We start from the raw sequence: 21,801 nt of genomic DNA, 5'->3' as shown, positions 1-21,801 counted from the left end.
TTACTTCATATGTTTGTACACACGTATGTGACAATATACATTTTTGCATGTATTATAACTGTAAAATATGTTTTCTCCAGACATCGCAGACCCCTGAGGAAGGGGTCGGGGTTCCTGCATTTCAATGTGATGATCTTATATGCGATTGTTACCTTTGTAACATCATTTCATTTTTGTAACTAGAGCTCATAATTTTCCTTCTTTCCCCTCCGGGGATTTTTTATTATGTGTGTTTTTTACATGTGTTCGGCCGCAGGCCGGTGTTTGTGGGAGGAGCTAGCGGGCTTTATAGCACCGCCCCTCCCCTACATCGGCCTGCTGCTGGGCGCTCGAGTCAGGTGTTCTGTTGTGTCACCTGATCGCCGCCGGAACTTCCGCCTTTGAGGTCCGGACTTCCGGGTAGGATCGTGGACGCTGCAAGCCATCTCCGCCGCCGCCGCCGGATCCTCCACCGCTGCCTACCGTCTCCTCTGCTCCCAGCGCCTCCGCCGCTGCCAGCCGGCCTGCGCCTCTTCCACTGCACCTGCCGCCACCAGCACCTCCACTACCGCCAGCTGCCCGCTGCATCTCCCCGCTGCTCAGCCGGGACCAGGTAAGCTCTGGGGTTGGGGGGGGGGGGGGCGGCTGCCTACCTGCACACATTGCCTGCCTCTCAGTCAAGGCCACGGCATTCTCACATTCTCACTAGGACCACATTGCCTGCCTCCAGTTAGGCCTCGGCATCTCCTCCACAGGGGGGGGGGCTTCTGGGCTTCCAGGCTTCCAGGCTCCTGTCCTGCTCATAGGACACTGTGTGATCCAGGGGGGAAAAATAAAAAAAAAAAACATGAGGGAGGGCATTCGTTCCTTGCCATGCTTCACCCTCGCTGGGCATGTTATGCAAAGGGGGGGGGGGGTTGGTCGGTCAGGCTCACCCGCCCGCCGGCCGTCCTCTCAATCAAGCAACCCCCCCCCGTAGGGGCCTAGGCACCCCCAGGCACGGCCTGCGGGGGGGCTCTTGGATTTAGGTCTAGGGTAGGTGGAGGGGCACTACACGCTCATGCACGCTCACATACCTACCCCTTGGGTCATGAGGGAGGTTGATGGCAGGGTTGGGGGGGGGGGTCTCACATTCCACTAGGTTACATGTTCCCGTGCTGGCTCCCATTACATGCTATCTACACTGGGGGGGGGGTCATGTGTCACTACATCTGGTTGACCGATTGCCTTATTCCTCCAGGTTCTCACCATGTCCTTCAACGCCGGCATCAGGTACTACTGCCGGGCTGCAGGTTTCTTCCTATGTGTTTTTCTCACAGCTCCGTATGCTGGTAGTCTTCTCTACGCACTCCAGCGTTGCCCATAGGCACTGCCAGGCCAGTCTCACATCTCATTGGGCCTCCACACACATCTTAGTCACCGCCGGTATGCTCATACCGTTAGCCTAGGCCGTCCGGGTTCGCTTCGGGCACTCGCCACACCTTCGGTATGTACCAGCAGGTGCCACCTGGTTCCTGTTGTTCCATTGCCACCTTCACCACCTCCGTGCCACACCCATGTCATTGTCCTTCGTGGGCACTGCTTCGCTGTCTACACCTCACTGTGTTGTACTTCGTCATGTGTTGTCTCCCCTGTCAGCCCCCCCCCTCCCCGTAGGGTGAGCGAACTGGCTGTTAGGGTTCAGGTGCTGGCCCTTACTCCCCCTTCATAGCCGGTCCCGCGAGGCCAACTTCCCAATCTCAACACGGAGATTCTTCGCCCCTCGGGCCAATCCATAGTTAGCGCCTCGTTTCACCCACCTCATGGGTTTATAGTTAGGGCCTCACCTGTCACGGCCACACGTTTGATTCTTTACTGTCACCGAGAGACCAACCTTCCCGCCACCACGCTAGTGGCTCATGCCCCACGTCCAAATCATAGGTAGAGTCTCTCACCTGCCGCTTGGCATCTAGCAGGGCCTCACCTGTCACGGGGTAGTTAAGTTTTTCGCCTCAAGGCACTAGCTAGCCAGCCAGTTTTTCTTGGGGCTCTTACGGTTGTTAATTGGACTTTGGTGTTCTATTTTTCTTTCGACAGCGTGCCTCTAGGAGCCATCTTGGATGAAGGATCATCCTCCCCCTCCACGCCGGCCAGACCCGGCACCCCAGTCAGATCTGGTACCCCCAGGGGTCATCGGAATCCGTCCCCGCTGGGCTCTTATGGATCCTGGACCATCCCGAAGATCTCGGCGGTCCTTCGCCAGAGGGGCATTCCGTTCCCAGCCACGGCTAGGAAGGCTGAACTGTTTAGGATCTTGACTGAGCACCCGGAAGATCCTGGACTGGGCACCAGCTCTCAGGGCTGTGGATCGGCCATGCAAGGAACTCTGGACTCCATCCTGTCTTCCCTGCAGTCAATCGGGGACAGACTGACGAAACTAGAGGACGCCAGTCCAGCTCACGGGGTTCCTCCTCCGCCCTTACCGGTGCAGGCTCCTGCCCCCGTTAGCGAACAGGGTAGGCCCCCAGTCCCCCTCTTACCCTCTGCTGCGGTATCTCCCATCATCACCCCGGCACACATGGTCCCCCCAGCCCTCCGTAAGGATATCCTGGAGGGAAAGGATGTTAACCTGGTAGCTCTCCTTATTGCCTCCCAAGATGTGGTAGAGAATAAGGTCTACAACTATGGGGATTTGTCCGTAGTGATGAAGGCCAGAGACCCCAGGCTAAATAAGAAGCTGACCATCCCTGAATTTGTCCTGGCTTTCGGGATTTACAGGGATGTGTTATGCTCTGTCTACCCACATCGTCGGGAGGAACTGGATCTTTATCTCCACAAGGTTGTGGATTTGGGCCATAAGTATGGGGGCTTTACCTTTTACGACTTTCACAAGTCAGTTTCGGCCAAAGCAGCGGCTACCTTGGCACAATTCAATGTGCGGTTTGATTGGAGCCTTTTGGACACCGAACTTTTCTGCAGGCACTTTGCAGGTTTGGTGCCTCCCTCTTGCGCCACATGCTCATCCACCTCGCACTCTGCCAACCTTTGCCCCATGGAGACTGAGCCCTCCACGTCCGGGGTCCTGGGGGGGGCTGGCAGATCAGAGCAGCGTGGCTTAAGAGACAAACTGGGTCGCCCGATCATTTACTTAGGCAAAGCCCAGGTCTGTAATAATTTCAACGGTGGGGCGTGTAGTTTCAGTGCCTGCAGGCTGCTCCACGTTTGTTCTATCTGCTTCAGGGCTCACACCAAGTCCATGTGTCCATCAAGGCTCAATCCTAAACAATGACTGACCGAGGTCAAGATCGAGGTACTGGCTTTTTTCCTTCAGTCTCACCCATCTCCGCACCTGGTCGAGTATTTGGTGCAGGGGTTGACAGGGGGGTTCCACACGGGGTTGGTGTCCATTCCCCCAGGGTCACTTGAATGCCTCAATCTACTATCTGCTAGGGAGGACCCGCTGTCAGTGGACCTTCTGATCAGGAAGGAAGTTCAGGCAGGGTTCATGCTAGGCCCCTTTCCCGCCCCCCCCCTTCACCTCCTGGCGTACTAACCCCGTTGGCATCTCCACAAGCAAATACTCTAATAAAAAACGGTTAATCATTGACATGTCGGCTCCTCATTCCTCCAATAACCCTAGCCTGAATTCTCTTATCCCTTCTGCTGAGTTCTCTCTCCGCTATACCACCATGGACAACGCCATCCAAGCCATTTTGGGGGCAGGCAGGGCTGCATGGCTCAGCAAGACAGATATAGCCAACGCCTTCAAGCTGTTGCCCATTCACCCCTCTTTATGGCATGTTCACGGTGTTAAGTGGAGGGAGGAATATTATTTCGCCATCAGGCTCACATTCGGATCCAAAAGCAGTCCCAGGATTTTTGACACCTTTGCCGAGACGCTCTGCTGGCTTCTTCTGAATATCACCAGGTGCCCTACGGTTTTGCACTACCTGGACGACTTCTTGTTGATCGAACAGGGCAACTGCACGCCTGTCAGCTTGAGGAGCACTGTGGCCTTGTTTTCAACCTTAGGGGTCCCTCTGTCTCCAGGCAAGACGATTGGACCTGTCACCAGGTTAGATTTCTTGGGGATCACCCTGGATTCCAGCTCTATGCAGTCCAGCCTCCCTGGGGATAAGCTGAGGCGCATTCGGGAGGTGGTAGGCAGGTTCCTGGAAGTAGGGTCTTTTACGAGGAAAGATCTGCAGTCGTTGATTGGGTCATTGAATTTTGCCATGCGCATCATTCCCCAAGGCAGGTCATTCATCTCCCGTTTACTGTGTCTATTGCCAGGCCTTCCGGAGGGTGTTGTCACCCACTTGGATCCCCCAGCCAGGGCGGACCTGGCCATGTGGGTGGAGTTCCTGGAAAGGTGGAACGGCATTTCCATGTTTATCCCGCCTATCTCACCCCAGTCCCCTGTGTTTTGGACGGATGCAGCTGCTCACACGGGGTTCGCTGCCATCTTTGGGGATTCGTGGTTCAGGGATCATTGGCCGGCAGAGTCACTTGCCTTACCCGCTTTCCGGGAGACCTCGGCGTTGTTCGAGATATACCCTATAGTGGCAGCTGCTTTCACTTGGGGTAGGTGCTGGTCAGGGATGGCAGTTAAGTGTTTTAGCGACAATAAGGCAGCCTGTGACATCATTAACAAGGGCCGGTCTGCATCCCTGACCATCATGAGGTTGGTTCGCAGGCTGACTTTGTTAGCAGCCACCCACCAGTTTTTCCTCTATTGTGAACATATCCCGGGCCACTCCAACGCAGCTGCTGATGCCCTTTCCCGGTCTAAATTACAGGTGTTCTTCAACCTTCACCCAACGGCCGACAGATGCCCCACTCGGACCCCGAAGTTCGAAGATTTAATCCTGGACTAGCCCGGATTGTGGAGCATGGTCGGGAATTGGCCCGGATGGCGCTGTCATCTAATACCAGGAAGGCTTATGATCGAGCCATGTCCATCTTCCGGAGGTTTTCAGCGGAATTTGGGTTGCACGACCACTCAATCCAGACGATGGTCGCCTTTGCAGCTTTTTGCCACCTCCAGCTGAAACTTTCTGCCAGCACCATCAAGCTGTACTTGTCGGGGGTTCAACATCACGTCCTGACGTACCAACCGAATTCGTCTCCCTTTCTCAGGGCATATCCAGTAAAAAACCTTTTGAAGGGCATTGGCAAGGTGGATCGCCATACCCCGGTCAGGCGGTTGCCGATTGACGGGGAGAAATTCCGGGCTCTTTCTGATTTGCTGGACTCGGCCCCTTTTGAGCCCTTCACAAACTTAGTTGTAAAGACCGCCATGTACCTGGCCTTTTACGGCTTTCTCAGGCCCGGGGAGTTCACGGTGGCTTCCCAGTCTGAGGATCGCACCTGCCTCCTCAAACGGGACTTGGTCAAACGGGGTGATCACTACATCTTGACACTTCGGTGTTCTAAGACCAGACAGGTAGGACACCCTTTGTCCATCCCTTTGTATCCATCGGGGAATGACTGGTGCCCTGTCAAGGTCCTGGACAATTACGCAGCTCGGACTCCGAGCTCGCCCAGCTACTCACCACTTTTCACGTTGCTGGGCATTCCCCTCACCACGTCTAAGTTCATATTTTACATCCGCACCTTATGTATCAGGCTGGGTTGGGACCCTGCAGCGCATTCTGGCCACTCCTTTAGGATTGGAGCTGCGTCAGCTGCCTCCGGCAATAACACGCCAGGTCATATCATCAAAAGACTTGGTCGATGGGAATCTGATGCCTTTCAGATATATATTCCTCACCCCGAGAAGGAGTTGAGGTTAGCTTTTAGTAGGCTTGCAACATGAATTTGGGTTGTCAATAAAGTGTGTCATTTGCTTCCTTTTTGCCCTCTTTATTTACAGGCCTACCCCCTTACGTCGGTTCTGGCACACCACACCGACTTTTCATATCAAGGGTATCCATCTTTTATTTACCGACCACAAGTGTTCGGCCGCAGGCCGGTGTTTGTGGGAGGAGCTAGCGGGCTTTATAGCACCGCCCCTCCCCTACATCGGCCTGCTGCTGGGCGCTCGAGTCACCCCACCCACCTTCACCCTTTTTTCCTGACCTCTAATCTTCGGGGGGCCCTCTTTATTTACAGGCCTACCCCCTTACGTCGGTTCTGGCACACCACACCGACTTTTCATATCAAGGGTATCCATCTTTTATTTACCGACCACAATTTCCATTTACTAATAAAGGAGCTTTTTTAGATATAACTACTAGTCTCATATATTCTACCTATAAAGTTTTTGCTGCTAAAAAACCCCTGGGGGTTTGTACTGTTGTACTTTCTTCTTACGGTTGAGTGCATTTCCATTTTTTTGCAATGGCTAAGCAAATGGAAATGAAGATATGTGTTATTAGGGTGTTGGGATTAGGAGGCCAAAGGTGAGAGTCCATGCTGAGTAACACCATCTGAGGAATCAAAGAGAAGTAGAGGCTTATAGCAAAGGTGATGAAAGTTGCTATGTCCGACCAGAATTTCCCCAGGGATTATACTTATCTGCAAGTCAGACATGGGAATGGTGAAAGTCAACCCTTTTTTTCCATTTCCATGCTTTTTAACCATAATCAGAAAAGTTCTACTCAGAGAATAGTTGGGTATCCAGGGGCAGCAATGGTAAATTTTGGGGACATAAACACATGGATAAAAGGCACAACAATACTAGTGTGATTTGGATCAACTAAAAAAAGTTTTGAATAATTTTCGACTGTTCATCCAGAGAAAATCTATTCAGATATGCAATTGTCGTCTTTAGGCTCTTAGCCTGACCATATGAAAGTAGGTCGACCATTGCAGGATGTAACAATACATATCTTTATGTGTGTAGACCAACTGTCAGCATCTTAATAAGTTAATTTCTTTGAAATTCTTAGAAATTGGCTAGGTGACCCAAGGAAGGAAACACATAGAAGCTGGAGTTTAGAGTTGTGATTTTTATATGTGTAGAATAGGATTTGAGCCAAAGGTCATTCATAAAGATATGAAGGTAACACTGAGGAAGGATGCCCCTGCACATAGTACTATAAAAAGTTTTCAGCAGAATTTATGAAGAACATGACCCCCTAAGCAGGCAGACAATCCAAGATATCTTAATAAATAATATACAAGAGAATTCACTGCATTCTGAAAAGAAAAAAAAAAAACATCTGGCAAGGACAGATTAGATACTGAAACGCACAACCTGTTTAGACAGAACATGTAATGAAGCAATCTTGCGCTCTTTCAAATGAGAGCATGCTGGAGGTGATGGTGGGTTACCTTACAAGGTAACCAAATCATCACTTCTTTAGAGGAGAAACCACGCCTGTGGCGTAACACGTAAGGGGCAGAGGCAGCAATGTAGATAGTCTGTTTGGAGTGGACAGAACCAAGCCCAAGGAGGTATTGGCATACATTACATGATAGCTCATGGCCAGTAACCTATTTATTCACCCACAAGCTGAAGCCTACAAGGATGATGCCTTACATGGAATACTGATTTAACACATTTGCTATTTGTCTGTAGTGCACCAGCTAGTAGTGCACTTAGAAATGTGAGTGATTTTTTTAAAAAAATGTAATAAACGTGCTTATTTAAATGAATTACACTATGATGGTTCGTATGCTTTACCTCTGAGTTATTGTTGGTGGTGTATTGGATTGCTGTATATGGTGACCACATAGTTGAAGGAGATTCGGGAGAGTCCAGACTGCATCCATTAACCCCCCTAAAGGTACAAGCGCATATGACCTATAGCATAGATCAAAGTGGGAGGTGATCGGTTAATGGTGCTGGAATAGGACACACCAGGTGTGTGAGGCACAAGGGATTGGGCACCTTTTGAATGATATACAGCTAATGCACAGCATGTGGACTCTGATACTTTTATATATATAACTTTTATATATATTTTTATTGTTTAAATAATTTTTTGTCTAAGCACTTTAGCACTTTTTAATAAGAATAGTACTACATGTAGACAGCTTTTTGTCACTTTTTATCTTTTGTATATTGGGATAATTAGAGGATTGCATGGTATTTAGGAACATAAAGTGTAGCGCTAGATCAGACTGTGTTTTTGTAATAATCCAAGAGTATGGTTACTTTTCATAAAGCTAATGCTCCTGGGCACACATCAGCAGTTGCTGATGCTGACATCCCTACTTATGCCTTGATTTACTTCAAGAACCTCTATTTTTTTATATTGCATGCTATGTAGTAATTTTGATGATTTACCTTACCTTTCCATACATATAGGCCTGGAAATGAGCTTGTTCCAATTACATCCACTTCATCCATTTCATATACTTCATGGACACCTGCACAACCTTACCACCCCTTTTTGGTAGATTATGGCCTTAATGGCTGCAGTTTAGGCAATACTATTATAAAGAATATGGAATTGTGTCAGTCACAGGTACTACAGTAATAAATATGAATGTCACAACTGCAGCCACTTGCACGTCATTTAAAATGTGCAATAACGCAGTACTTGCAACTCATAATGCATCCTAAGCACACATTTCTAAGCACTGAAATTAAAGGATGTGCATAACAGCCAGGAAACTGGCAATGGATAAAAGTTCATGCTTAAAGTGATTATAAAGTCTTGTTTTTTTTCCTATAAAAATAACAAACATGTTATACTTACCTGCTCTGTTGCAGTAGATTTGCACAGAGCAGCCCAGATCCTCCTCTTCTCAGGTCCCTCTTCTGTGAACCTGGCCCCTCCCTCCTGTTCAGTGCCCCCACAGCAAGCAGCTTGCTATGGGGGCACCCGAGCCGAGTCACAGCTACCTGTGTCCATTTAGACACAGAGACCTGACACGGCCCGCCCCCTCTCTCCCCTGATTGGCTAGCTGACTTTGATTGACAGCAGCGGGAGCCAATGGCGCCACTGCGGTATCTCAGCCAATCAGGGGGGAGAATCTCGGATGGCTTAGACACTCGTGGACATCGCTGGCCAGAGATGGGCTCAGGTAAGTATTAGGGGGGCTGAGGATAGAATGCATTAAGATAAAAAACCTTCTGACTTTACAACTTCTTTAATTCCAATCTAAACTTTTTTTTTTTAATAAATAAAGTGAAGAAGGCATAGAACTTTAAAGTGTTACTAAATCCAGGACCCTGCATTCACTATATCTCGTCTCCTACAGTACACAGAACATAGAAATGCAATTGCTTTAGTAAATATAAACTGCTAAATACCTTTTCAGCATTTTGAGCAGTCTTGTACTGTACTTCTATCAGTGTCTGGTAAAGGAGTTGTAAAGTCGGAAGGTTTTTTTTCTTAAAACATTCTATGCATTAAGATAAAAAGCCTTCTGTGTGTAGCAGTCCCCCTCAGCCTCCCTAATACTTGCCTGAGCCTCATCTCTATCCAGCGATGTCCATAAGTCCCTTGGCCATCCGTGACTCTCCCTCCTGATTGGCTGAGACACAACAGCGGTGCCATTGGCTCCCATTGCTGTCAATCAAAGTCAGTTAGCCAATCAGGAGAGAGAGGGGCAGAGCCAACCGGCAGCTCCCTGTCGGAATGGACACATGGAGCTGCAGCTCAGGTGCCCCTAAAGCAAGCTGCTTGCTGTGGGGGCACTCGACAGGAGGAAGGGGCAAGGAGCAGCAAAGAGGGAACCGAGAAGAGGAGGATCGGGGCCACTCTGTGCAAAACCAACTGCACAGAGGAGGTAAGTATAACATGTTTGTTATTTAAAAAAAAAAAAACACACAAAACTTTACAATCACTTTAAAGCTTGTAGGAGGAGTTTCCATACAGCTCTAGCTGTCCTTTGAGGTTGCAGAACTCCTGACCTTCTGTCTGGACAGCGCTGATTGGTCCTGTTCTGATCACATGCACTCTCCCAGGAAAAAAAAACTCTCTAGCAATACACACCATACTGAGCATATGCAGCTTGTCCCCTACCCTTTGTACTATCCGAAGATAAATTGGGGACATTGGAAGAAGGTGAGGATCAGATGAGAAAGGATCAAACAGCCTTTTTACGCAATGCAGATGATTAACCACTTAGATTCCAAACTGAGAACAGGCATGCTTTACTGCATATACAGACTGATTTTACTGTTGTGGGTTTAGTAACACTTTAAGAAGAGAAGTATAGAAAGAAAAACACATGAAAGGAATGCTAGAGCTCCACTTGCATGCTAACATTTTGTTTAGTTTTAGCCATAATGATTTTTTAAAAAAAGATTACAAACTCACCTTGCCATCCTTCCAAAAGGTCTCACTAAAAAGCTAGCAGCTGATCTCCCTGTTTGACAAATGCAGGCATTGTGCTTGCAAAGAAGGGGGACATTTGACAGCAGAAAAAAAGGAAAAAAAATTAGATTTTGGTCCCATGGGAATTGCTGCTCACCATGTACATGGTGGAGAATTCCATTCATATGGATGCAGGCTTTGCCAAAATGGCAGCTGATGACCCCAGCTATGGATGCCCTCCGTCTGCTTTGTGAAATCTGATATACTTTTGCTTATTGACATTGCTGTCCACAAAAGCAGATGCATGTGTCTAACATTTGTTTTCAACTTTGCAGATATTATATTCTGAAGTTTTTTAAGTTTATTTCTTTATTAAGCAATACATAGTCTAAAATACATAACCTTGAAGAATTGAGAACAGTAAGAAGGATGTCCTGTTGGCATCTTTGCAAAGCAAGTCATGTATTCATTTCTTGACAATAATAATAATAATACATAAGATCTGGCTGTAGCTATCACAGAACCATGCTTATACTGTATATATTGATACTCTGTATTGTAGTTCTTCCTGTTGTCATTTCCTCAAACTGTTTCCCTTGGTATAAATCAGTGAAGATCTTTTTTCCTGACAATGGGTAACAGCAGTCATAATATAGCCTGGTGTGCCTTGCATTACATCAAATGTTTCACATGGACAGATTGATTGTGGCAATGTTCCTTCTTCTCTACACCCTATTTATTGATGATGGACAGGCGAATATAAATGAATTTAAAGGTAACCTAAATATGCTTTTAGTCTTACAGCTGCAGGAGCAGTCTTAGGACTTTGTTTTCTTCTTAGAATAATTTTTTTTTTTTAATTTGTATTTACATGCTGAATGACATAAAATCATGACTTTTAAATTATATATATTTTAAAAAGTAAGGTAATGGTATATTTGGTGTTTCAGTTTGATGTCATTGTTATAATGTTCCCCTACAGTTTATATTCTTGCAAAAGAGTCACTTGCTTAACTGGTCACAGGATTTGTAAAGGCTATTACTATAACCATTATAAGGAGAATTCTAATCTTTTTTCAATGCTTACTAGATATGCATGTATAGGATGGCTGTGCATGTTAAAATTTTAGGTGTGTGCATGTGCGTGCAACAGGGGAGATTCACTCTGTTGTCCCTAAAAGTGAAAAACCCCACATTTTAAGATGAAACCAAAACAGGAGCATAGAGGTTATTTTCCAATGAGAACACCTGATCTGGTAACTATTGTCTAAGATGGGATTTCCCTTTTTTTTTGGAGAGATTTCTCCTTACTTCCTGTTGTGTCTATGGGAATTCATTCTCTCTAAAAAGATATAGACAGCAAAAATAAAACAAAGACAACCAACAGCGGTTTTAACTATTTCCTAACCTATACCTTACTAAAAATGTTTGGGCTTCAAATATGCTTTAATATATAAAAACGTTGTACTAGTCTAGATACCCGGGGACCGCTCTTTTTGATCTTAGTATCTTGCCACTGATTAGAAATAATAGGCTTACTACAGTAAAGATGGGTAGCCAGAGACCATGTGTATGTAGGCTGTCTACGCTATGAGCTAACAACATTTTTTTTGTATCCATTGCAAGAGTCACTTTTTATTAAAATAATGATGTGATAAGGTAATGCTAATATGTGAAGTGTGAATACTTGTGATAGGCCTATCACAAGTATTCACACTTCATGTGAAGTGTGAATACTTGTGATAGGCTCACTTTGATCTCAGTTTCTACACAAGTTGCTTGGGCTCTGACTGGATTTAAGCAAATTTAGCAGTTTGTCCATATTTGTCGATATTACCTGCTTTTATTACAAGAACTATGCTCAGTTTCAGTACAGCAAGGCCAAAATTTGGATTTACAGCTATTTAGGGATGACCTTACTGATGAGTGCAAAAATTAAAGATATTAGAGTAGAATAATGTTAGAAGGACCAGGATATGATCATTAAGAATTCAATGATGTACCCCTATTATAAAACATTCAAGTACAGCTCCACCTCAAAACTTTGTGATGAGCAGTACATGCTTTATACATCTGCCTACTCTCTGTGATTCAAAAGAGAATTCACTTCCATCCACAGTCAGCCTCTTGCTTGGATGACACTCATACTTACTGGTTTCGTACAGTGTTTTTTATATAATGATATTCCTTTGAAGGAAGAAGGTTTAAAGAAATCTACTATGAGTAAAATATTGGGGCAATCATTGCTGGTCTGCTTCTGAAAAAGGCTACTTTGCTGACCTTCTTCTACTTCAAGACTTTCTAAAGCAGGCTAGATGTTAGATGGTGGCCAACCATTCATTGTAGCAAGAGAATATGGTACTAACATGCCCATTTATATTAAGTGAACACACATGGAGAGGGCAGGGGTACTTAGCAGTACCTCTGACACCAGACTCTCTTGGCTCACCTTGGTCTACGGGCTCTTTCTCCCTAGAAAGCTTTGACAGTGGATGTTTGCCATGGTCCTATAGGAATATATTTTGGCTAGAAGTCTTTATTCTTGATCTGCTTACTTGTTTTGGGCCAGTGCCTTGAAAAGTGTTTTAGCCAGAGGACAAGTCAGTCAGAGTGCTACCATTTTCAGAAGTGGGTAAACAATGGCAGCTCCCCATATTCCTTTTTTGTTTTTAAGTTTTATCCTTTAAATAACCTATACCTGTAGAAGAATGCTTGCAGCGTTCTGGTGTCACTTGCTCTCTAGTCTCCTCTTAGTCTCCTCAATGGCAGCAAATATAGTCTTCTCAGCATAGGTTAAAAATATATATTTTAGACAGAAAGTTAAATTTAAGTAATAAATTGTATCTTAATATTTGGACATACTACATACTACAGAAAATCTAGTGATCCACATATGAATTCACTTACTACCATTAAAAGACCTGCATGCAGCATGAGGACTTCTAAATATGCTCAGGACTATACTGGTCTGCTGCTATGCTCAATTTACACAGTTGCCTTATTTACTGGATGCAAACCTAACACATTTGGCATCCGTAATGTGGCTAGCAAAGGTGGGAAGTTGCTGGGTAACCAGCAAACTCAAATCACCCAATGTCTCTGGCACACCTGATGCTGACTGACAGGAGTGATGTCAGTCCTGTTCTTCAGTCAAAGCAGGGTCTGGCGCATTTATGCTCAGAGATAGATTTCTGTAAAGGCCACATAGCTGGCCAGGCCCCCTAAAGGTTATGATGCCCCTGCTAACATAGGCATATAGGGCCAAATGGCAAATAAACTGCTGTAATCTCATCCTCCTATACGTGCCCATTGCTCCTGCTGGCTTAAAATCAATGTCCTCATGCACTACTCCTCTCCCATCAAGCACTGATATTATCAGTTACAAAATATGCAACCACTGACACTATTTGGGGGTGTAGTGCAAAAATTATGTTCATTTTGGTGCAGCACACAATTGTTATTTCTATTGGCTACATCTCCTGTCTTGCCCCCAATTTCAGGCTCACTGATTTTCAAAAGTACTCAGGTGTTGTATTGAATATACACGTAGTAGTAGGGAAATGAAGGTTGTCTTAGTTTTAAAATGTGGTATTCAGAACTCCTTTTAATAAACTTTATTCTTTATAATCCAAATAGCCATTTATCAGAATGGGTTATCCGCCGAATGATCAGACAGAGAGTAACTGTAACTTGCAGTTTACTAAATACCTGCTAATATTGAAAGCAATAATGAGAAACAGGTTTATTATGGCAAAGAGAATGTCTACACTGCAGAACAAAGATTATAAAAACTGCACGAACGTGGACTCTTCACAACAAAGCCTATGTGGCTAATTCAGTATAACAATAAGACTCAATAGCAGCAGAGAGTCTAGCTAAGAATCACTACTTCAGTGATGCACTTCAGAACACAGCTAGTTGTGATAATCCTAATAAACAGCATCCTCCAAAGTCAAGTCCAGGATAGCTCTCGTAACGCAGTCAAACAGCTGGAGGGTTCCAAGGACAAAATGCCATCCCAATGGAACTGGAGTACTCTGGTAGAAATCAGGGAGGGGTTTCCCACAGTGGCTGGGTCTGGCTGGCCCGGCTGCCCGGGCTGTGGGAAATGCAGGTAAAGGCATGTATTGTGAGCATAGTGAGTAAATTGGCAATTTTCCAAACACATAATCTAAATATATCCGTTTACTGCTATCTTCTGTTTAGTGTTTTGCTTTAAAATGCATTTCTTTTTCCTCATACATTATTGACTGGTCCCTGGGCCATTTACTTGCATATGAAAGCCTAAAGGAATTCAGAGGTGTTCCCCTTTTCCATATTCTCTCTGCTGTCTTGTTTAGGCCATTTTTTAAAGTATTCTTATTTGCTAAACTACGTGAGCACTCATTTGTTGATTAAACATTATCTACTTCCAAAATCCTATGTCTTAATGACAGGCATGGCAGGAACTATGATTTACTTTCTTTTCTCTACATCTTGGGAGCATGCTGGATCCATACACTTCATCTATTCTTCTATTTCTGTAATAGCTGGCAGAGTTGCTGGTTGCAAGGCAACTAGGTGGGGAAAAGGCAGGTATTAAAAGGCTTTTGCAGCACTTGGAGGTCATAGCAGGAGTACTCTTTGGGGTTATTTACTAAAACTGGAGAGTGCAAAATCTGGTGCAGCTGTGCATGGTAGCCAATAAGCTTAGAACTTCAGCTTGTTTAAGCTTTGACAAAAAAAACTGGAAGCTGATTGGTTACCATGCACAGCTGCTTCAAATTTTGCACACTCCAGTTTTAGTAAATCAATCCTTTGGTGTGCTAAACTCGAGAATGCTGAACATTTTCTTTGCAGACATTCAAAAAGGCATTGATTCTGTTCTAAAGCTTGCTGAATGCTGCAGTGAGTAACCACTACAAGCCTTTGTACCTGATAATATTATTCCTTTAGTATTCGTTTCTGACAATACAGACCTGATCACGGATGTACAAATACGGAGCAACTTAGGAAACAGTCACCATAGGTCAATTAGTTTCAGTATAAATCATAGAAATAGGAAACACAAGGGTAATACAAGGACACTGATTTTCAAAAGAGCCAACTTCTCTAAACTGCGCTCTTTGTTAGACGATATACAAAGGGATAAAATCCTAGGAACAAAGAACACAGAGGAAAAATGGGAGTGCTTTAAGAACATACTAAATAAAAGGTATTGGCCAATGCATTCCAACGGGGAATACGTTTAAAAGAGCTAAACTAAACCCTGGGTGGCTAAACTCCAACGTAAAAATGCATATAAAAACTAAGGAAAAGGCCTTCAAAAAATTCAAGGCTGAGGGGACATTGGCAGCATTCCAACATTACAAAGAATGCCATAGAAATGTAGGAGCGCAAACAAGGCGGCTAAAATAGAACACGAAAGGCACATAGCAGAAGAGAGTAATAAAAAACCCCAAGAAATTCTTTAAGTATATAAATAGTAAGAAAGTGAGGCCAGAACACATTGGTCCCATAAAGCACGACAAAGGGAATCTGGCTACAAAGGATAGAGAGAAGGCGAAGGTGCTAAATAAATTCTTCTCCTCAGTCTTCACAAAAGAATTGGGGGGAAACAGTAAACTAGATTGTAATGTTAAAGCCAATAACATGTCACAAGAAGCACCCTCATGGTTAACAGAAGACAGACTCAGAACTAAACTTGAAAAACGTAACTTAAATAAATCACCGGGACCAGATGGCTTCCACCCGAGGGTCCTTAAAGAACTCATCCAGGTGATAGATAGAAAATATGTGATAGCGCTGCTAAAAAAATTATATTTGATAAACTATAAACAATACTAAACATATAATGACATAAAATAAATACATAAATAATAAATACTGTGCAAATCAAACAATGAACACCTAGTAAAGTGCAACAATAGTGCAGAAACTCCGTCTCCGATTGAATAAAGTGCAAGTGAAGCAATAAGTCCTGGAGTGCTGACAAAAAAGAAGAAAAAGCACTCCAAAGTGCAAATGTGCAAAAAAGTCCAAAAAGATTTCTGTAAGAAGTGCAATCTGTGAACCATTCCATGTGTGTCCACTCTTTAAATTTTGTGCTGCAATCACCAGGTGAAGTGTCTGCTCACCTCCAAATTGACCCACTAGGGGTCTCAGGCAATTATAAAACAGATACGCACTGCCGCCCACTCTTTATATCACTCCACAATATTAAATATTGCTCCAAATAAACACATGTAGAGATAAAAAAAAAAGAGGATCTCCAATGGTGCAGTACCCAAACGTTTATGAAGCAATAAGACAAATCCTAGCTTCAATCAATAAACTCACATTTATTGTATTAAAAAACAACTTAAAATTCACAAATCCAAGATGATCACATAGGTAACGTCAAACTTGCCCACCACTTGGTACATTTACGCTTAACGCCATATCCATCATGGCTTCTACTGGAGGAAGAAAAAATCCAGGTGATAGCCAGACCATTGTTCCTAATTTTTATGGATAGCCTAATGAAGGGAATGGTACCAGATGATTTAAAAAAAAAAAAACAATGTGGTTCCGATATTTAAAAAGGGGACGAGATATATCCCCGGGAACCACAGGCTGGTTAGCCTGACATCAATAGTCTGAAAGATATTAGAGGGGATGATAAGGGACTATATACAAGACTTTAGTAATGAAAACTGTATCATTAGTAGTAATCAGCGTGGATTCATGAAAAATTGCTCTTGCCTAGCCAATCTATTAACCGTCTATGAAGAAGTGAGCTGCCATCTAGATAAAGGAAGGCCTGTGGATGTGGTGTACCTGGATTTTGCAAAGACATTTGATACAGTTCCCCACAAACGTTTACTGTACAAACTAAGGTATCTAGGTATGGACCATAGAGTGAGTACCAGGATTAAAAGCTGGCTTCAGGGGCGAGTCCAAAGGGTGGTGAGTAAATGGGGAGTACTCGGAATGATCTGGTGTGGAAAGTGGGGTTCCCCAAGGATCTGTCCTGGGATCAATACTATTTAATTTTATTTATAAACGACCTAGAGGATGGGATAAACAACTCAATCCCTGAATTTGCAGACAATACTAAATTAAGCAGGGCAATAACTTCTACATAGGATGTGGAAACCCTACAAGAAGACCTGAACAAAATAATGGAGGCAAGTTACTCACTAGGGGGAGAGCCCTTGGGGGAATCTAAGATGGAAAAGGACCTGGGGGTCCTAGTAGATGACAAGCTCTGCAATGGCATGCAATGTGAAGCTGCTGCAAGCAAAGCCAACAGAATACTGGCATGTATTAAAAAGGGGATTCACTCCAGAGATAAATTCTCCCACTCTACAAGACTCTGGTCCGACCGCATCTTGAGTATGCTGTCCATACTGGACACTCTGCACACCGGTCCTCAGGAAGGATGTGCTGGAACTGGAGAGAGTCCAGAGAAGAGCAACAAAGCTAATAAAGGGACTGGAGAATCTCAGCTATGAGGAAAAACTACAAACATTGAACGTATTCTCTCTGGAGAAGAGACGCTTGAGAGGGGATATGATATCAATGTCCAAATGCCGTACTAGCGACCCTAGCATAGGGAACAAACTATTCTGTGAAAGGGAATATAAAAGGACTCGCGGCCATTACCTAAAATTAGAAGAAAATCGGTTTACCCTTAAATTGCCTAAAGGGTTCTATACCGTCAGAGCGGTTAGGATGTGGAAGCCTTAGGGCAAAGGCTTTTTGCATAATTGACATCTAAAATATGACATTGTAAAATTGAAATGTTATTGAACAAATAACAATTGATCAAAAATGTATATGAGTAAGTGTCCATACATCTGCTCTGAACTTGCAGCTTGATTTTAAGCTTTCTTCTCTGCTATGCTTCATAGGCGGCTCTCTAATTAGGCAAATTAGGCGGTCGCCTAAGGCCTCGCACCTACGCCTCGCAACTCGCACCAGTGGCGGAGCGATAACATTTAGAAGGGCGCAATCAGGGAAATTTCCCAAGTAAAAGATTGTTTTAAATCCTCGGATAAAAAAGTTGCAGCAGTGTGCTGCAGTCCCTTCACTGCGGCTGCCAGGTGTCTGTTGTCCGCTGACACTTACCCCGCCTTCTCTGCCTGGGGATTGGATGTCTGATCATGTAATCCTAAAATGTGGAGGAATCGGTGGGCGTATACCTGCATCAGTAGGAAGTGACTGCCCGGTCAGCTCACTCTGCTATCATCGGTTGTTGCTCTGGGAGGAGAGCTCTGCCCTGGCCCAGGAACATACAGGTAACCAGGCACCTACTTGTCACTCTGCAGGCTGGTTATAGATTTGTGGTGTCTACTACGCAAAGGGGGTGAGTACCCCCAGGGAAGTTGGAAGAGTCCTAAAATGGTTGGTGGAGGAGGAGGAGAAGAAGAAGGCCCTGGGTGGCTGGGGGAGGAGGGGTGGCTGGAAGAGAAGGAGAGGGTCCCTGGGTGGCTAGGGGAAAATGAGAGGGTCCCAGTGTGGCTAGGGGAAAAGGAGAGGGTCCCTGGGTGGCTAGGGGAAAAGGAGAGGGTCCCTGGGTGGCTAGGGGAAAAGGAGAGGGTCCCTGGGTGGCTAGGGGGATAGGAGAGGGCCCCTGGGTGGCTGAAGGAGGAGAAGGAGAGGGACCCTGGGTGTCTGGAGGAGGAGGAGAGGGACCCTGGGTGGCTGGAGGAGAAGAAGGAGAGGGCCCCTGAGTGGCTGGAGGAGAAGGAGAGGGCCCCTGGGTGGCTGGAGGAGAAGAAGGAGAGGGCCCCTCAGTGGCTGGAGGAGAAAGAGAGGGCCCCTAGGTGGCTGGAGGAGAAGGAGAGGGCCCCTGGGTGGCTGGAGGAAAAGGAGAGGGCCCCTGGGTGGCTGGGGAAGAAGGGGAGGGCCTCTTGGTGGCTGGGGGAGAAGGAGAGGGCCCCTGGGTGGCTGGGGGAGGAGGAGAGGGCCCCCCGTGATGCCAGAGTCAGTTGCCAGGGAAGAGTGTGGAGCTGAGCCAGTCCTGCATATCTGACATCAAAGCCAAACATGGTGGAGCTGGAGCCCTTTGCCCTACACAATGACAGCACCCGAGGTGAAAGGTGAGGGGTAGCGGGGCTTTGACATTATATAGCATATGGACTCTGTACATTATTGGTAGTTTTGGTTGGAGTTGTCCTTTAGATGTTTAACTCTGTTGTTTTTCCCCCTAGCTGTGAGGGACTGAGGAATAAACAGCCCACTATGCTGGGACTTATAGTGCCCTAGAATGTTGAGTACTGAGGAATCCTCAGTCCCTCACAGAGGGTACTACAAGTTCCAGAATAGCAGGCTGCCATGCCTTAGTCCCCACAAAGGGCACTACAAGTCTTAGCATAGCAGGCAGTAGTTCCTCAGTCCCCTACAGAGAGCAGTACAAGTCCAAGCATAGCAGGCTTCCATTCCTCAAGGGGGAATGGCAGTGCACCATACTGGAATTGACAGTGCCCTCTGTAGGGACTCAGGTCCCTTGTCATGCCCTAGACTGTGGCGGACTGAGGAAGGGAAGTGTAAGGGGGTCTCTGGAAACTCTAATGCAAGGGGGAGCTTTGGTGACCACAGTGTTCCCTTTTACACCAGAGTCCCCAGCTTTCCCCCTCAAATCAGGGTTCCCAGAACTCTCCTTACATCAGAGTCTCCAGCATTCCCCCTTAAATTGTGATTCCCATAACTTCCCTAACTTCAGAGTCCCCAAGATTCCCCCTAAATAAGGGTTCCCAGAACTCCTCTTACATCAGAGTCTTCAGAGTTCCCTCTTACAGTGTAAGGGGGAAACTCTGGAGAATCTGATGTAAAGGGGGCTCTGTGAAATTTGATTTAAGAGGGGGACTCTAATGTAAAGAGGAATTCTGTGGACTAAGGAGGAGATGCTGGGGGGAATCTGATTTAAAGGAGAACTCTTATGTAAGGGGGGACACTGAACTCTGATGTAAGGAGGGACTCAGGAAATCATGACCTATAGGGAAATGCTGGGGACTGCGATGTAAGAGCAGACATATGTATATATATATATATATATATATATATATATACATATATATATATATATATATATATATATATATATATATATATATATATATATATATATATATATACATACCCGATGTTTAATGATTTTTGATTAAAGAAGTATTGGTTAGAGAAAATCCTAGAAACTGTGAATTCATAGTACAAAGGTTAAGACTCTTAATATATACAATTTATACAGTTAATTTTTTATTGCTTGAACTATTTTTCCCCTTATGGGCATGAGTGGGGCCTCATGTCCAAGTATTGCCTTAGACCTCATAAAGCCTAGAGCCGCCTCTGCTATGCTTATCTGGTCCCTGACCTTCAATGTCTCTGTCTGATGGCTCCTTTATATTCTTATCTGTACTGCACCCCAATGAGATCCCCAATGAGATCCTCTCCTTTCACCTGTGTGTAATGTAAAAAGGTCTACCACATCTGTGAAAACTTTTCAAAGTATAGAAACAAGATTGGTGTCAGGCTTCTTACTATCTGCTGCAGATATATTCTAATTTTAAGTTGGAATGCTTTGGTTCTTTAATAATGACAAGCTGTCCAGTCTCCATTACCATGCTTCACAGCTAGAATGGAATTTAAGTTTTGCATTGTTTTGTATTCTACAAATACTATACACATTTTCCATTGGATTCAGATATGTTTTCATCTGTCCTCAGAACACTGCTCAAGAAGTATTATGTTATATCTAGGTAATCTTTAACAAACCTGAGATGGGCATCAGTTAATTTTTCTAGAACATGAATTGAAGGGTTCACAGCAAAAAGGAGGCAGCACCATTTTTTCCTCTTTAAATTGATACAAAAAGGAGGCAGCTCTGATCGTTAGTTCCTGTCTTTCTCAACAGATGGAGCTGCCTGTTTATAATGTAGGCAACAAAAACGAGGCAGCTACAAAATTTAAAAAAAATGTTTAAAAAAATATTATCTATATGCTAACAGTACTGAACCATGTTTTAATAAATGGGCAACAAGTGGGTAAAACACTTTGAGCTCAAGTAAAAAAAAAAAAAAATACAAGAAAAACAAAAAACACTTTAAACATTTTTTTTTTTAGTTTGCCAAAAGTTAGTAAAACTGGAGCTGCCTTCTTATTGCTGAGAGCCCTTTAATCTTACATCCCAATATGTGCAAGTCACACACTGAATTGCATGTCTGAGATTATTTTTAAAAACTAAAAACTCTTTTGTAGATAGTCATTTAACCACTTAAGCCCCGGAAGATTTTACCCCCTTCCTGACCAGGGCCTATTTTGCGATTCGGCACTGCGTGACTTTAACGGACAATTGTGCGGTCGTGCTAATTTTACTAATTTTAAACTAATTTTACGTCCTTTTTTTCCCACAAACAGAGCTTTCTTTTGGTGGTATTTGATCACCTGTGCGATTTTTACTTTTTGCGCTATAAACAAAAAAAGAGCCTCAATTTTGCAAAAATAACAATATTTTTCACATTTTTTTATATGAAATTCCCAAAAAAAAAATGTAAAAATCAAAATTTTTTAACATTTTATACCAATTTGTTTTATGCTACATATGTTTGGTAAAAAAATCGCAAAAAGCGTATTTTGATTGGTTTGCGCAAAAGTTATTGCGTTT

General features: G+C 44.5%; 1 protein-coding gene across 1 annotated transcript in view; it reads left to right on the top strand.

Annotated features, from left to right (window-relative positions):
* The first annotated feature begins 10,813 nt into the window (after positions 1 to 10,813).
* LOC309545554 (cytokine receptor-like factor 2) overlaps positions 10,814 to 21,801 on the top strand; it is a 51,348-nt gene continuing 40,360 nt past the window's right edge. Inside the window, exon 1 of the mRNA XM_082244766.1 lies at positions 10,814 to 10,950. Coding sequence (XP_082100892.1) covers positions 10,857 to 10,950 — 94 coding nt within the window. The 5' untranslated portion in view covers positions 10,814 to 10,856. The remainder of the gene's footprint in view (positions 10,951 to 21,801) is intronic.

Source organism: Pelophylax lessonae (genome assembly GCF_965119305.1).
Source record: "Pelophylax lessonae genome assembly, chromosome: 2".
NCBI lineage: Eukaryota > Metazoa > Chordata > Amphibia > Anura > Ranidae > Pelophylax > Pelophylax lessonae.
Note: the sequence above shows the minus strand (reverse complement) of the source record. Positions and strands in the feature narration are given on the sequence as shown.